Raw genomic sequence first — 17,605 nt, 5'->3', positions numbered from 1 at the left:
ATTAAGCATTAAGAAAAGGAACATATACAGGTAGATTTATTTTTATTCACATGTTCATATGTATCTAATGAATTGAAACTTTAAACAAAAATAAAATCATCCAATAAAATCATCCAATATGCATAAAAAATTTGATTTTTTTTAGAATAAAAATGAGTAAAAATACATTCAAGATTTCAGTCTTTATCAGTTTCAAGCACATTTAGTAAACCATAAAGAAAAGTTTAAGTCGCTTTTGATTCAATCCGATTTAAATGTCCTAGTAAGATATTTCTTCTGCAGAATGATAATTAGGCTTCCAAAGTTGGCTCTTGCGGGCATAGTAGTACTATAGGTATACTCCGTCCATTTTTTGTCGGGGTTCAGGAATACGATTTTCTGACTGATCGCATTGCCGCTCTCCCCACCAACCAGTAATATGCCCCCTTTCCTGTGAAGTGCGCCAAAACGCCTTCGGTTAAAGTACTTCATAGTATGAACACAGCTGACATCTCCCTTCTCGGACATTTCCAAAAGAGAACCGTCAGTACATACGATATAAACGTGTTTATCACAGACCACGGTTTTTGATAACTTGCACGGGGATGGAAGGAAAGACACGACTAAACTTGTTGACAGACGCGTATCGAAGCACTGAATGGCATCCGACTCTTTGTCATCTGCTAAGATACCACCAAACACGTATATTTTTTCCTTTGATACAGCGGCCGACATGGATCGTACAGCATGCACGATATCACCAGCTTTTCTCCAAGTTCGCGCGTTAATGAGGTACTCTTCAACAGACGATAGCGTGCGCTTATTTTCATCTTTGATTGTGTCGTCATATCCCCCAAGAACAAATATGCTTTCGCATACCGCCACCATTACATGACGTCGTCTGCCTTGAACTGGAGAGGTGCATCTGTACCAGTCATTGTTTTCTGCACGGTACCGAAGCAGGCAATCGAGTTTCTGAGATCCACCTGATACAAATATATCGTTTCCGTAAACAACGGTTGCAAACTCTCTTCCAAGCTGCACAGGCATGGGAGTTAAGAAGAACCATTTAGCTTGGATAAAGCTGTACGCTAACATATCAACCACTTTCTCCCCGACTGAATTGTATCCCCCGATGACGATAAGGACGTCTTCTACAGATGCATACTTTCGAAAAGCCACGCGAGGCGAGTTAAAGTCCCATCGCCTGGAAGGCAGCAGTTGATATTGTATAGCTTCTTTCACGATTTCCCGACACCGCGAGTTTTCGTTGACAATATTGAGAGGTTCCACTTCGTGTAGAAGGTACTCCGAGCCAAGTAAAGGGAGTCGCAGATACTCGAACAGATGTATCGTGTCTTGCTTTCTTCCCTCTGGATCAGTGGCATACCACCGGAATACAGAATCACAGACAAGTTCCTCACTGCTGACGTGGAGATCATCATGGGTAATGATTTCTATCAGATCATCTTTATCCAGACACTGGAAATCCTCCGATCGACAAATATCTTGAAAATTGAACATGATAATCTCCCATGCCTTTTCCGACAGATTTGGACATTCGTGTGTTTTTGCTAACTTCCAAGCACCAATACAGTTTTCGTTGTTTATTTTGTCCAGAAGAAACTGTTCGCATTTAACATGTAGTTGTTTGATCTGAAAAAGGGCACTTGCTTTCAGTAGTTCCTCGGCGTTTGTCTTAGTGACAACTTTTGATCCTGTGTAGATAAACTTGATGATACTTTCGAAGTTTTCTTTTGATATTCCTTGTAAGTTTACGACCCCGTCGATGCTTTCTTTCATCCCTGATAAAAACATGGCATCGAAGTAAGGCGACACGGCCGCGAGAACCGCCCGATGGCATCGGAAAGTCCGGTCTTCCACTGTGACGTTGACGTCAGTATGACGTGATTCACGGTACATCTCTTCCAGGGCGTCGTGAATCTGCAGAGCAACGTCGCTCTTCCACGAATCTTCCATCTTTTTGATTATCTTAAAAAAAACGATACAGAAAAAGATGTATATATTGCTCAAAGGCGATGCTTCTTAAGACTTAGAAACATTGTAAATATATTCTATCATATAACCTCTGAAAGGAAATTTCCATCGAAAACGTCAGTTATGGGAACCTTAAAATAATTATCATCCCGGTCATCTGAACTCATTATAATACATATTTAGCGTTATTGCTTAATTATGGACGGAAATTACGCTCTTTGCAATTATTTCACGGCTCTTTGTAATTTTTTCGCGAGGTAATGCATGTTGGTGTGGCATGGTGACTTGATTAATGGCGCCTGGTTGATAATCAATACAATCTCAATATTGTTATCTTTGTAGAACTATCACGCAATGACAAACTGTTTCTTTTCTTTTGCTGTAGCCTGTAATTTTATCTTTTGTTTTTTTTGTTTCTTTTTTTTTTCGAGTGGGTGTTCCTACAATTTCGCTCAATTACCTGTCTTAATGTCTTTAAAGCAAAACTTTCCATGGAAAGTTATCTACATTATTTTGTGTCATTCTCTCCTGAGAAGTGAGATGGTTTAGTTAAAATATTAGTTTCATATAGGTAGCAGATTCTTTGGAAGGTTTATCAGTGTTCACGTTAAACAGCATGACAAATTTCGTTTTTCAAATTAAACTTTAGGCAAGATTCGTCCTTTTTCAAATCCATGATAACACTGACATCATCATGGTTTTATTTATTTTGCAGCACATAAAAATACTATTTATAGAGCAATCATCGATTGTTTGACTTGTTATTGACCAATTAGCGGCTACTTACGCACCAAGTAATGCCTTTGACGCACCAAGTAATGCCTTTGATCCATTTTCATTATCGTTTCGATAGAAAATATACACAAGTCAATATTTGTGACTTTATAATAAACAGTATTATCTGCGGAAATTAAACGCTTACGGGAGCAAGATCAACATTTGCCAAGCAGCATCCTGGTCTTTCAACATGCAGTTAATAGTTTACCGAGGGTTCTCCTCAACTCCAAATAGAATGCCGCATTCATTATTGATATTTTTGTACAAAAGAGGGGCATTAATTATAGACCATGCACAAGTCTGATATGAAGGATGGAGTCCTTGAACAAAAAGAATATTCTTTGTTGTTTAACCACGTGCATGTTGTTTTAAAGCACGTTTGAATGTACAAACATACAAATGTACTAAATATAGCTCCTTTGACTTCTGATTTCATTTTTGTGCATAATTACATAATCTTGTGTGATGATTGATTTTTAATTATCTCATGATTCATTAACTATACAGTTTATCACGACAAATTTATTACTAAATTGCACTTAAATATTTCTTACATATATAACAAAGATAAAAAAGGTTACACGTCCATAATACGATAAAGGTCTTTTTAATTCGAAAATCTTTAGTTCTTTACCACGATCAAATGTCATTCACTTTAACCGTGGTAGAGTTTATTAAAAATGTGTTCGACTGAGACATTAAAAATGAACAATCAAGGACTTTAAATAAGACATCAAGACATCAATAGACATAGAAGATGGATCACTTTGTATATGTCCTTCTATAGATCAACAAGTAGAACAACATACTGGTATCTCGGCTAATTATGGGTCAGAAATGGCGGTAGTTCTTACTATAGATACATGCACATTATCATGTGGCCAATGTCCTCATTGATTGCCTTATTATTGATCAAGAGGTACCACTTGTTCGGCCATTTTCAGGACATGCCTAATGGAATCTCGATAAAATGAATGTTGAAATAACAAACAATTAACGCGAGACGAAGTCAAATTATTTCTACCTTACATATTTCTTTCTACATGTACATGAACATGTAGTATGAAATTCCTAGGGGTTAAAATTAAAGTAGAAAGTTAGACATTGAGCTAACCGGAAGAGTTCCCCCTAAGATTCTTTTTGATTTATTTGTATTCCTACGTGATATGAATTATCAACATAATATTTTTGTATTAATATTTAAATATTAATACACACACATTTAGCTATTAAAAGAAGCATATAGGATAATCTGAATTGCAAAATATATGCATCGTCAAAGGTAATGGAACACTTCTGTTCAATTTTCCACACGTAATATACATTCATCCAGATGTTATATTTTCTCTTTGAGACACTGTGCCAAGGTAGCATTTTTGCACCCTCTTAAAAATTTAATATCTCCTTATATCTTATAGGAAAGTTCTTTTCCCTACGGGAAAAATTATTTTCCTTTTGGAATATATTTTAAAGGTAAATAAAATACAAAAGTTGTTAAAATCTCTTTAAGCATCGGTCTATCATAAAACACATTTGAATTTTTCGATACTTTCGTCTTAGACGGGTGTAAAAATGCCACATTAGTTCTGACATAATTATTCGGCACAGTGTTCTATGTTTATTGAGACCTTTAGGAGAGTTAGATATGTCACTGTAACAGGGCATACTTCTTTCATCAGCAATGATTTTTTATTCGACCAAATACTGTAAACGTATTACATCTGACTGTATTACGTTTTACGTTTTTGGCAGAAAAGGCTTGGGCTTTATCAAGTAAGTACCTAGCTAAATGACATGCATATATGTTTAAGGATTGGAAGATTTAGAAGAAAAAAAATAATTCCATTCCACCTAACTCATTAAGAAAATTTCCGCCAAAAATCGTCGAATACAATTCGTTTACAGTATGAGAAGATACAGTTATATAGTATAATTTTTTAAAAAATAAAATTGTACCACGCAATGTTGTATTTCCTTAAAACACCATATACTGTACACAGGGTTATTTTCGTCCAGTGTTATTTTCGCCATTCCACACTTGCAAACGCGGTTTTGCCTCGTCTTGAATCTCCAAAACAAGGTTATGTCAAAAGAGAGAAAAATTAAGGCATTTGCATTCGCCCAGTCTTTAATTCGTCAATTAGACACTTAATGAGAAAGGGGCGAAAATAAAACGGGGGCGAGTATTTCCTTGTATACCGTTATAGATGTTATACTTATTATCGCTGTAAATAAGTCTAATGTAAAAAAAAAAAGTACCAATGAAAACGAATTTTTAATCTTCAGAAAGTCTTACTAACATTGAATATGTGTCTTTGGTTTATGCTTAAATCAAATATGAAAATTTGAATCGAATGAAATATTTAAAAGTTTACAGATCAAAATTTAGTTTAATCTTGCGTAATTTGGTTGTTCTTATAACTGTCCAACAACGTGTATAGTATATAGATACGTTAGTTCTGCAGGCAATTAAATTGATGTTACATGCGTATTCAGTATATTATATTGTATTACATTTTTATTTTATATAAAATTTTATATAATGTAAAATCGTAGCAACTGATCAAATCACAACCATAAAGATCACCCTATAATACTCAAAGAATGATTCCTTTTCATTAAATATTTTCTAAAACCCGCAAATGCCTGTTCCAATTCCAATTGCTTGATGATGAAACGCTACTAACACCTTTACGATTACTTTGGTTTGCAACTTGTCCGCAACAAGAAGAAACACTAGAAACATTTTGAAATCATTCGTGAACAAACAAGCACTGTGATGACGCAGAGTAAAGTCAATATCCTGGGTTAAATTTTAAAATGCGTAGTTGATTAGTATTTAGATAATAAATATCGAAAAACACATAATTACTATTTAAACATTCTTTGCTAGATGCGTCAGAAAGGAATTTTTACTGCATTGTAAACCCTAAATAAATTATCACTAAATATGATTCAGCATTCTGAGATGACATTTTTGTACTTAAACATAACTGGATCGCGTTTTCATAGAACAGTACTTAATCTGCTTGTAGGTCAATACTGCTGCGGTTGTATAATATTACATCTCAAATTCAAACCGCTTTTTTGCGCTTAAAACAACAAAATTTTCGTTTAGTCATTGTATATCTTACATTAAGCTAAAACGAAAATTAATCTGTCGTTGAAATTGTATTGGTTTTACCAGGGTTTGGGGTCTGATATCCGGTTTTGCAGTTGCTTCTTTCTGCATAGATAATTGATTTGAATTTGTTCATATTTTTTTTAATCAGATGATTAATGACAATAACTTGTTATTAAGTTAGTTAATACTTTAAAGGAATAAATTTTAATTCATTCAATTAAATTTAAAAGGCATTTTTGGTTACATTTAATATATTTAGACTTTTTTTATTTCCCAGATGCTGGAATTACCAATGTTGACCCAACGATGTTTTTTAAAACAACTAAACATGTTTTGGTTTCAGTGTTTGTTTTCCACTCATACACCGTGTTACCATTACTGATGACAATATTCAATAAGAAGAAAGTGTGTTTATCATTGATAGACAGGAATGGAGCGTACATCCAGTCCTGAATGCCATTCTAGGGGCTAGCTTCCCTTCATTCACAACAAAGAATCAATGTCAATAGCTGTTAAATCAATCTCTTTGGAACAAGTATGGCAGCTAGACATTTATACCCAATAAATTCAACTTTAACACTCAAATAAGGCCAAAACAGAGCAGAATTATCCTTAAAAAGGTATGAAACCTCGTAGATTACTTACATCTCTTGAGCAAAGTTCCTATTCTTTTACACTACAGGAAAATGTCCTGTTTTCCGTCAATCCCACATCAGAACCAAACGCTGTAACATCCTGGATGTGCCATATTTATCTGGTCTTTAGTTGAACAGCGAAAATTACCTGTGATGACTCGCGGCTTGAACGTACCTATATACGGAGACAGGGTATTGATTGGTTCCCAGGATCTATAGATCTCATATAGCGATACACGGCAAAGTGTTTGGAGTTTCATGAAGCTGTGGGTTGCGAAACACAATGCAAATTCATCGATTTAAAAGCCATTGTGAAATTTGCTGTAAAAATGAGAGATAAAATAATTCATAGATTTTTTTGAAACGAGAAGTAAATACTATATATAAAAAATTTTGCTTTGTTTCAGAAATAATCAAATATTGACATGTACTTTCAGTGTTTTTTTCAAGAAGTTAATTTGCCTTAGTACATAATGTTTGAGAGGTCCTTGTTTAATCAAATTATAACTCCTGTCTTGGGAGTATTACATTTACTCTCAAGCCCAGCAAACATATGAGAGAAATGTATTAATGGGAGGACGGGGTCATGAACGATAAAAAGAAGCAGAAGTGGGTGTTTGGGGAATTATTCTACCAATTAGAAAAATAAGGTAATGTATTGGCAAAATAAGCGTTGAATTATGACTTTTAAATAATTGCTCTTTTCACATTGATTTCACAGTGAAGACCATAACCATAATTTAGTTGCATTCGATTCTTGCATTTGAAGGTAATTTTAAAATTGTCATTTTTTTAGATAGCTGATTATGAAACTTGACAGTATGTGAGGACTTTAAAAGAACCCACGAGAATTGAGAGAAGCGCAATCCAATGTCTGGGATAATGTAATAATTTTCGCCCACGTAGCAGTTCAGTGACTAACATATCAATTAAGTATAAATGATGTTTCCGTGTAGAATTACAAATATTACAGATCACCATCGATGCATATTTAATATTTCATGCGAAAAAAATATATCTTCAAATGAGTCCCTATATTACCATGGAAAAAATAAGCTGATATTAATATAACATGTTTGCCAGTGAATATGTCAAATACTGAGCTTAAATGATTTTTTTCCATTTCATGAGGATGTTCATCAAATTACACAAAGAGTTATCTCGTTATTTTCACCATAAAATTTTAGTCCAGTGTCATACACTGTAGAGCGAATCACACCAAAGGGCAGATCACTCTAACTGCTAATTTATTGAAATATAACTTCTTTTTTCGAGCAGAAATGGTCGAGGAATCACAATTAAAATTACCATGGCGGTGGAAATCTTTTGCGTGCAGTGTAGATTGACCCTTAATTAACACAACCCTGTCACATTAAACATTATATCATTTTTCTTTCGCTTTAATTAAGTCACTTTGGATATATCATACATGCCTCCGTTAACATTTCACTACAGGATTTGCGCAACACGTTTACACATCCCCCAAAAATTAATTTTAATAAACAATCTTGTCCATTCAAGTTTGGAGTTTTAAGCTCAGCTTTGAAACACATTTTGAATATTTCTCTTGGTTATATTTTACTATCCTCTAAAAGATATACCTGTAGTACCATATCAAATTTGATTTCCCTCAATAGTTGTAGAACTTTGTTTTGCTGATTTCATCCAATGACAGATAAAAAAAAAAAAACCTTCTTCCAGTTTCCCACACAACCGGTAAAGTTTTGTATTTTATTACTTTTTGACACTTGCTTCCTTCACAGTGTTTTCTGTTTATATCTGGGTATTTATTTTAATTTCATATCTGTTTGTCATTGTTACTGTCCAATTAGAATCTTCAAAATCATTGTGTGTTTATACATACATATACATACATCTTCGTCCCTTATCGTTTGACCCATTTGATAACGAAACCAGTAATAAAAGAAGTCTATTTTGAAATTGAAGAGCATAAATTTCTTTCTATAAGACAAGTTAGCACAACTAATTGTCCTTTAAAGATTGACAATCATATCACATGTTATCCTTACCACTAAATATTTGCTGTTTGCTGCTTGTATATACAGTATCTAAAATTATCTCTAAGTACATTTGAAAGGTCGTCAATATTTACATACCAAATACATGCACGCCATCTTCAACTTTTGACCTTTACAACACGTACATGTGTTTTATCAATGAAATTGAGATGCTACAATTTTCAGTGAAGATGAAGCTTTAACCCCTTTACATTCTTGTTTTAATTTTTGGCCGCAAGAGAAGAAATGATGAAATCGGGAGGTATGTTTCATTTGATTTAAACTTATTTTCATCAACAGCTCATGTTAATATATCCTAGATAGCTACCATGGATACCACTTTGTACCAAATGTGAAATCTCCATTAGTCATTTACACATATCTTTCCCTGTTGCACCTTTACGAATGCTATTATGCATATTTCATATTGAAATACAAATCATGTCCAAACAATATTTCTTATTGGTAAAATCATTTCTTACCTACGATCAGATAAGTGTTGGTTGAATTCACCAGTCTGGTTAAAAACACGGTACATCGTTGCTTTTTCCTCTATATGTAGAGTACGTCTATCAGGATGGGAAGTTCAAGGTTACAGATGAAATGAAAAATTATTTTGAAAATTACGGCTACATCAAAATAAGGTAACATTATATTATCTGCAGGCACAAAGATTTGCGATCACATTGCCATTTTTAAACCATTTAGAATGATTACGCAGGCAATTATGTCGTTCATGCATTTCAAATCCTCTACAAATTGAGACTGATAATGAAAAATTTGAAAACACATAACATATATTTTGCAGGAATTTCTTGGATGATGCAGAATTACAGAAAGTAAAAGAAGTTCTTGAACATAACCAAGAAATCACTAAACACTCGTATGGGGTAAGCTCCGTTCGGAATAGCATTGCAAGATTGCATATGCATACAATTAATGAAGAATTTAGTACCAATTCCGTGAATTAGAACATCGTTGTTTTCAAAGATTTTTTTATTGTTGTCAGATTCCTGATGGAACAGGGAGAGAATGTAAGATGGCATTATGGCGTCATCCAGGAAGTGATGTCACTGGCATGGTAGCTAGGTGCGAGAAAGTAGTTGACATCAGTGAAAAGGTAGTCGGACATTAAAAATGTTTCTTGTTGCCAACTTAGCCAAACCAAATATGTAAACTGAATATCATCCTCACACATCTTTATATTTAACAGCTACTTGGAGATGAAGTATACCATTATCACACTAAATTAATGATGAAGGAAGTCAAAACAGGAGGACAGTTCCTTTGGCATCAGGATTATGGGTATTTTGTGCTATGTGAATTTCAATTTTCACCTATTTCAATGATTTTTGTCATTAAAACCTAGTAAAATATGTTTAGCGAGTTTTCATAGCATGGCACCATTGTACATTTTGTCCGCGGTTCTTTGACAATTACTACATGCTTGAAATAAAAACAAATTACCATGTGAGATAACCTTCACTTGCTTGGTGTATGAAATTAAAAATGACCATTGGTGTGTATTTTTTGTTTTCAGATACTGGTACAAGAATGGCTGTTTATTTCCAGATATGTTAACTGTGTTTATCTCCATAGACAAGTGCTGCAAAGAAAATGGCTGTCTGCAGGTAGATTATTAAAAACAAAAACATCGAACCAGATCGTCAACAAAGAACTGATATCAGGAAATTCAATCCTGTATATTTTCAATTTTCATTGTTTTTGTCTGTGATAACCCTGCAATTTGATTTTATCATATTTAGTCCAATACATTTCATCAATGTCTTTTAAAAAAGTCTTTTTTAGTATTTTAATGTACACTTGCTGAAAATGATATAAGTAATAAAAAATTATTCTTTGAATATTTTGAGGTGATCAAACACGGTTTGGGGGGGGGGGGGGGTCAAATCTATCTTAAAATCCACAAATACCCATCAATATATATGTCCATAACCATTTGATAAGAATTAGCTTTTAATGAATCATCCTTGTTTTATTTAAACCATAAGGTTTTGAATTTATTTTTATAATGTCTAAGCCTAATTTTTTTTTTATATATTCAATTGTGAAGTCATATAAACACATAACTATGTAGACTTTCAAATTTATAATTGCCATCAGCAATGTTCGATAACTCTCAGAAATTTGAAAATTATTTGCTCAATCATATTTTATTTTGCAAAAATGTAAAATAAGCTCACATGGTTTTAAAAATTACCTATGTATCTAAAGGTGTTGCACTGGTTCAGTTGTTCTATTATTTCATGGATAAAGATTGCTGATTCGAATCCTAAACGCGTTAAACCGAATTGTTAGAAGTGGTTTAGATGATATGCAATAAGATATATGGACTTTAAACAATTAGTACTTAATATTAAAATACAGATTTTCCAATTAAGATTCTGCGAGGTTCCCATAAATGTGGCAGGATCGACCACTTTATGGTTGCCGGACAGACAGGAGCAGATGTAGAAAGAGTAAAAGAGATCGAGAAAGTGTGTCCAATGGAGTTTGTGGAAATGGAACCAGGTATGTCAGACTAAGAAACAAGGTAGACGATTGAATTTACTTCATGAAAGTAATATTTGTAACCTTCATTGGCTTAAGCTGCAGTCTATGTTTATAAAATAAATTGCCTTTTATACAGTTTTGGTTTGTAGGTGATGCATTGTTCTTCCATAGTAATTTGTTACATACCAGCGGGCCTAACAACAGTGATTTAAGGAGGTGGGCCTTCCTAATGGCGTACAATACCAAGTCCAATAACCCTGTCATACCCCATCATTGTCCCCAGTACACTCCCCTGAAAAAGGTAACACACTACATTCAAACACGAGAATATCTTAACTTTTAATTAATTACAGATTGGACTTTGTCATTAAGGGTAAAAATGTATTAAAAAATAATGAAGTATTGCTTACATTATGGTTACAAATACCAATTTATGGCAAAAATTTTTATTACATTGTCAATATACTTTGCCCGTAATTGATCAAAATCATTTTGAATACCCCCCCCTCCCATTTAAGATCCGATTATGGTCAGAAATGTCTGTATATTTCCTATGGAAACAGGTTCCAAATTCAGCCATCAGAGATTGCACCAATGTAACAGACATGTCAGGGAAGGAGTTCTTGAATCCAGCCGAGGACAAAACTGTCAATCTTAATGCAAAATAAGTTCTTTTTTACTCAAAGTGTTGATATATTCATTGTTCACGTACGCAAGAATAAAATGAATATAATGTGGAATTGAATAAAAGTACATCAAAAACAAGAAGAAATAGAAAATGCCTTGGTTTTTATTTTCTTTTTCTCTTGATATTCATTTAGGTACGATTGATTTAATACTAGTATCAATTCTATGTCAGAATCAAATTTTGGTAGGCGCTAATAGTCACCGATTTTCATCATATTTTTTTAAATTAGTAAGAAAAGTTTAGCCTCGGTTACCTGGCATCGGTTACCCATAGCAACCAATTTCTAGTGTATTTTTGCTTTTTACACCTTTATGAAATATTAAAAAAATTGGTGGGTATGCGTAGCCAGATCCCTTTATTTAAAAAAAATTATTCCTATAAAGAATTGATGTTAAACAATGCATTTAGTAATTTTTTACTCACAAGAAAAAACATCAGCTATTTTAGAGAGACAAAACTAGAAGGACAAGAAAAGTTGTTGGATACCTTGACACAGGGATACAGTGTATAAAGGCGGGGTTCTCAAATTAGACTTTCATTTTGGGCGGATTTAAATACCACTTCACTAAAATTGATTGCACAAAAGTTAGGATCATGTGTATAACATCTCAAATCTACACTTCTCACGCGTCAAAATTAAATGAATGGTATACTTTGATATTTACAACAACAACAAAAAACCGCCATGATACTCTTCGACAGAAAAGGCCTCCTGATTGTAGTTTTCCGAAGTTTAAACACAAGTGTAAACCTATCACATTATTTTGAAACATTTTATTTTTTGTATATGTACTATTGATCCAAATCATATTTCAAAGTATCGAGTAATTATTAAACAACATCAAAACCCAGTGTGACTCAACTTAATCTTAAAAATTAATATTACTTTCGAATTTGAAACAGTATTTTGAATGTTTAAAATTAATTTCGGACAGTAAAATTCAATCCATTTGTTGGTAGATGGAATATTCAGTTTGTTCGTACCTTAAAGGCGCTTTTGTGCAGCAATTCTATTTAATAATGTTAAACGAACTGTTGCTAACACTTGTTATGTTTGGATATTTTCTTAAATTGAAAAATTTCAAAAATATAAAATGGATGATACATTAATCACAATTTAACCTATATGTTCTGCTAATACAAATGTTAATACAAATGTCACCGTGTTTCTGAACACTACATGTAGTACCGTGGTAAGTGAAACGGTGATATCTCTATCTTCCGTGTTGTCTTGGGAATTATTTACGTTCGAAACCATTATCGGAGATTAAAGGCAGAACAAGTCATATTGTGACGTCCGAATTCGTTGTTCTCATTGAAGAGAAATCGAAAATATAGAGATGTATAAATAATGTATAAAGTACTCTACTTGGATTTTTACAATTGACGTTATAAAATAATAATTCAAAGTGAAATTAAACAATCAATAAATTTATTTCTGTCATGAATCTGTAATAATAAGTATATGTTAATACAAACTTTCTACTTCCAGTTTGATTATTTCAAGGACTTTTTCAGACCTTTTTATTGATTGTTCATACATTCGTTCTAAATCTAAGTGTATAATAAAAACTACACTAAACATCATTCTAGGATGTTAAAATATACTAAAATAATAATTCAAAATACATATCGCGATAAATTTTCAACTGTTTTATATGTGTGTAATAGGAAAGACGGAATGGGCATATAAATACACTGAAAGCATATGGCTGGACCGGGAATCGAACCCGGGACCCCTGCAATTCTATCACTGAGATATCCAGGCCGATATCCACGATCCATGTAGCCCCAACTATTACATATGAATAGGTAGAGGAATTTTTTTTGGAATTCTAAATACTTTTCAAAAACAAATCTTTGGTATCGCATTATTTGTTTTCAAAGACCAAAGTGAAATTCAAATGCTTTCAAGACTATGTGCCAGCCATGGAAAAAACACATCATCGATCCTTCAAGGGCGCGTTATGAATTATTCGTAGCCTACAAAAGTGACAAAGAATCACTTACCTGCCTAACAGCATTATTGCGAGTGTATCAAATACCATAGCTACCGAATATGAATCATAAATAAGTCACGAAATCCTTTTAAAAAAAAAAGCCTTAGTTATGTTACATGCAACTTCCTCGTATTTCTGTTAAGTTTTAATAACTGGTAAATACATTGCTTATTCTGGGATGAAGACTACCTACACGGTTCTTCAAGGCCTTATATCCTGCGTCTTTGCTTCACGTGTCATCCTCCATGGGTTTTTGGCCTTCTTCTTTCATGTTTTCTGAAGAACTCGCTAATGATGTTGCTTTATGGTTTGCATTAGGTACTAGTATGCCCCATCTATCACTATCACCTCAATAACTTCCTCCTCAACTGTTTCTGGATTTATTTATCAGGAGTCGAGGCTTTTGGTTGCAAAAGGTGTAGGAATTTGTTTTGTAAGGTTGATGTCAGAAAAGGTGTCCATTTGTGGGTTGTCGCCACTGTAGCCCTCTGTGTTTTAAGGAACATATGCACCATATGGTATTGATATAAAATTTGATTTTCTTTACATGTTGTCAATTCTTTGAATTAACTGATTTTCCGAATGGAAGATTTTTTGCTTTCTCTGCCCTATCTATAAGAGTCCAGATTGCTATCAAAGGTGTTATGTTGCAGGAATCTTCTCAATTAATCAATGCAGATAAGTGTAGATAAAGAAGCTGTGACCAATCTAGCTTGTATGTGTGTAGCTGTAGTCAGTATGTGGACCAATCCAGCTTGTATGTGTGTAGTTGTAGTCACTATGTGGACCAATCCAGCTTGTATGTGTGTAGATGTAGTCACTATGTGGACCAATCCAGCTTGTATGTGTGTAGTTGTAGTCAGTATGTGGACAAATCCAGCTTGTATGTGTGTAGATGTAGTCACTATGTGGACCAATCCAGCTTGTATGTGTGTAGTTGTAGTCAGTATGTGGACCAATCCAGCTTGTATGTGTGTAGTTGTAGTCAGTATGTGGACCAATCCAGCTTGTATGTGTGTAGTTGTAGTCAGTATGTGGACCAATCCAGCTTGTATGTGTGTAGATGTAGTCACTATGTGGACCAATCCAGCTTGTATGTGTGTAGTTGTAGTCAGTATGTGGACCAATCTAGCTTGTATGTGTGTAGTTGTGGTCAGTATGTGGACCAATCTAGCTTGTATGTGTGTAGTTGTGGTCAGTATGTGGACCAATCCAGCTTGTATGTGTGTAGTTGTAGTCAGTATGTGGACCAATCCAGCTTGTATGTGTGTAGTTGTAGTCACTATGTGGACCAATCCAGCTTGTATGTGTGTAGATGTAGTCAGTATGTGGACCAATCCAGCTTGTATGTGTGTAGTTGTAGTCAGTATGTGGACCAATCCAGCTTGTATGTGTGTAGTTGTAGTCAGTATGTGGACCAATCCAGCTTGTATGTGTGTAGATGTAGTCACTATGTGGACCAATCCAGCTTGTATGTGTGTAGTTGTAGTCAGTATGTGGACCAATCCAGCTTGTATGTGTGTAGTTGTAGTCAGTATGTGGACCAATCCAGCTTGTATGTGTGTAGTTGTAGTCAGTATGTGGACCAATCCAGCTTGTATGTGTGTAGATGTAGTCACTATGTGGACCAATCCAGCTTGTATGTGTGTAGTTGTAGTCAGTATGTGGACCAATCTAGCTTGTATGTGTGTAGTTGTGGTCAGTATGTGGACCAATCTAGCTTGTATGTGTGTAGTTGTGGTCAGTATGTGGACCAATCCAGCTTGTATGTGTGTAGTTGTAGTCAGTATGTGGACCAATCCAGCTTGTATGTGTGTAGTTGTAGTCACTATGTGGACCAATCCAGCTTGTATGTGTGTAGATGTAGTCAGTATGTGGACCAATCCAGCTTGTATGTGTGTAGTTGTAGTCAGTATGTGGACCAATCCAGCTTGTATGTGTGTAGATGTAGTCAGTATGTGGATCACGCATAAAACCTTATTGATGACTGGTACGTTCCTGAAGACACCTTTCGTCCTCTTTGGGTTTTTTTTTCAGCTATCGTCATCGTGCTCATCCACATCAAAAATGGATTTTCTAAGATACTGATCAACTTCTTCCTTGGACCATTAAAAATTGTCTGGTCGATCCATTCTTAGCAGCTCCTCTGTAAACTTGAATGCGTCTGTTACTAAGTGTGCCCCATATCTAACATTCCACCTCTTCATCTACCTTGTTCTCTCTGCTCGCCTTAGTCATGGAGGCTCTGACCTTACGTATTCAGTCAATACTATCCCCCATCCTAACCTTATCTGAAGCCCTCTTGAACTGCATATTGAATTGTCTAATTTCTTCAAGACCTCTATTATAAATGTTGACTTTATTATTGGGTCTTGCATCTGTTGCTTCATCTGTGCCAAATTATTTCCTTAACTATGTAATAAATAATTAAAGGTTAAACGGTGCCTTATTCTTCCTTTCTGTCTTAACTTGTGTTCGGGATCCTGCTAACTTCCTTGTCGATGTTGTTCCAAGATGTGTGCAGATCCTTCATCCTAGGCAATGCTTCCTTCTCTCACCCATCTCCCTGTGGTTTACGGTTGTCCTACAAGTTAGAGACTCTTTCGAACAAAGATTTCGCTGAAAAGTTCTTAGCAATGCCTCTATGCTTGAATCTTTTTGTGTCTCAATAGCAGTTTTCCTGTGATGTCTGCTTCCATCTCTCGACCACATTCAGACTTAAATTTGTCTATCTTAAGACCTCTGGCATTTTCGCACCACACTAGCATTCTTATTTTGCAACTTTTTACCCACTGTTGCTTGATATTTCCTCCTCATAGTCGTTGTTCGATTCCGGTCTGTTTCTACTTGGTCCATCCTGTTGAGCCTCTCACCTTCTGGGGATTTTATTCTCTCGAATGTTCTGTAGCTCTAGTTTGTTGTAGCTATGGAAGCTGGCCTTACTGTCTGTGAAGATGTAAATGGTATGGCCTTACATATACAGCCCATCGAGTGATTTGGACGTGTAATAAAAGTATAGCTCACTCTATGTAATAAATGTACACGTACAGTCGTTTTACCGGTAACGAACCAGTATGCGGTTTCGTTGTGCATGCGACTATTATTATCGGAATTCCAAATGTTTTTATTTTTTGTTTAAATCATGTTTCTTTGTCCTTCTAAACTGTAGTATCAAACTTCCGAAAATATAAAGGATGAATTACGGAGATATCAACACCCCCTCCATTTTCCTAGTTTCGAATACGTTTTCCAGTATCGAATCAAGCGCACTCTATCACTTCTGACCGAATATTTTGGGGCGAATTAATTTCAAAAATGCACTAGAGGTACATGTCAATAGACTTATTAATGAAGAAGGAAAAATAATTGTGGAAATATGTTATTTATACAAATAATATGATCGTTATTTTAATCGTACCGTTTTCCCTTCAAATTGAAACTGGACTTGAACAGTTTTCATTTTGCGTTACTATATGAAATTGAATTTTCATGAAAACACTTTATAATAGTAATTAATGATAAGTAGTTGCCATTTGCCTTTGTTTTGCCCCTATATCTATCAATATATCCAGCCAAATAATACTTTTGTCGCAATGAACCGACACTAGGAAAACTACACGTGGTTCTATCTGAAGTCGTAATTTCATTCAAAGCTCAATTATTATTTGATATGATGCATAATCTCATCAAGTGGATTACAATTACTAATTATCCACTAAAAAGGGTTCAATAACAAACTTATTTTCATAGTTAGGTTTAATTGTTTTCACACTTTCGTTTTTTCTGCCTTGCACTCCCGGCAGTTCATAACTGGGTCACCTTTTTAAACTGGGTCACCTTTTTAAATTGTAAATAATACGGTAAATAATCGT

At 34.5% G+C, this 17,605-nt stretch overlaps 3 protein-coding genes across 3 annotated transcripts; 2 read left to right on the top strand and 1 right to left on the bottom strand.

Moving 5' to 3' along the window:
* Window positions 1-31: 31 nt before the first annotated feature.
* LOC128156971 (kelch-like protein 24) lies at window positions 32-9,134 on the bottom strand. Its single transcript, XM_052819319.1, has 3 exons — window positions 9,014-9,134; window positions 6,524-6,834; window positions 32-1,971 (listed from the first exon to the last, which is right to left on the bottom strand). Exon 3 carries the CDS (start codon window positions 1,957-1,959, stop codon window positions 241-243), a length of 1,719 nt encoding a protein of 572 aa, XP_052675279.1. The 5' UTR covers window positions 1,960-1,971; window positions 6,524-6,834; window positions 9,014-9,134; the 3' UTR covers window positions 32-240.
* LOC128156972 (ectoine dioxygenase-like) lies at window positions 8,618-11,828 on the top strand. The gene is made up of 9 exons (XM_052819320.1): window positions 8,618-8,793; window positions 9,094-9,175; window positions 9,340-9,421; window positions 9,541-9,651; window positions 9,745-9,836; window positions 10,072-10,162; window positions 10,934-11,063; window positions 11,195-11,346; window positions 11,609-11,828. The coding sequence occupies exons 1-9, from the start codon at window positions 8,778-8,780 to the stop codon at window positions 11,711-11,713; spliced, it is 861 nt and encodes a 286-aa protein (XP_052675280.1). The 5' UTR covers window positions 8,618-8,777; the 3' UTR covers window positions 11,714-11,828.
* Window positions 11,829-14,175: 2,347 nt separating this feature from the next.
* Window positions 14,176-15,706, top strand: LOC128156957 (uncharacterized). The gene is made up of 2 exons (XM_052819295.1): window positions 14,176-14,213; window positions 14,461-15,706. The coding sequence occupies exons 1-2, from the start codon at window positions 14,176-14,178 to the stop codon at window positions 15,704-15,706; spliced, it is 1,284 nt and encodes a 427-aa protein (XP_052675255.1).
* The last annotated feature ends 1,899 nt before the right edge of the window (window positions 15,707-17,605 follow it).

The sequence above is a fragment of the Crassostrea angulata genome, chromosome 7, assembly GCF_025612915.1.
Source record: "Crassostrea angulata isolate pt1a10 chromosome 7, ASM2561291v2, whole genome shotgun sequence".
In the NCBI taxonomy this organism is placed as follows: domain Eukaryota; kingdom Metazoa; phylum Mollusca; class Bivalvia; order Ostreida; family Ostreidae; genus Magallana; species Magallana angulata.
Note: the sequence above shows the minus strand (reverse complement) of the source record. Positions and strands in the feature narration are given on the sequence as shown.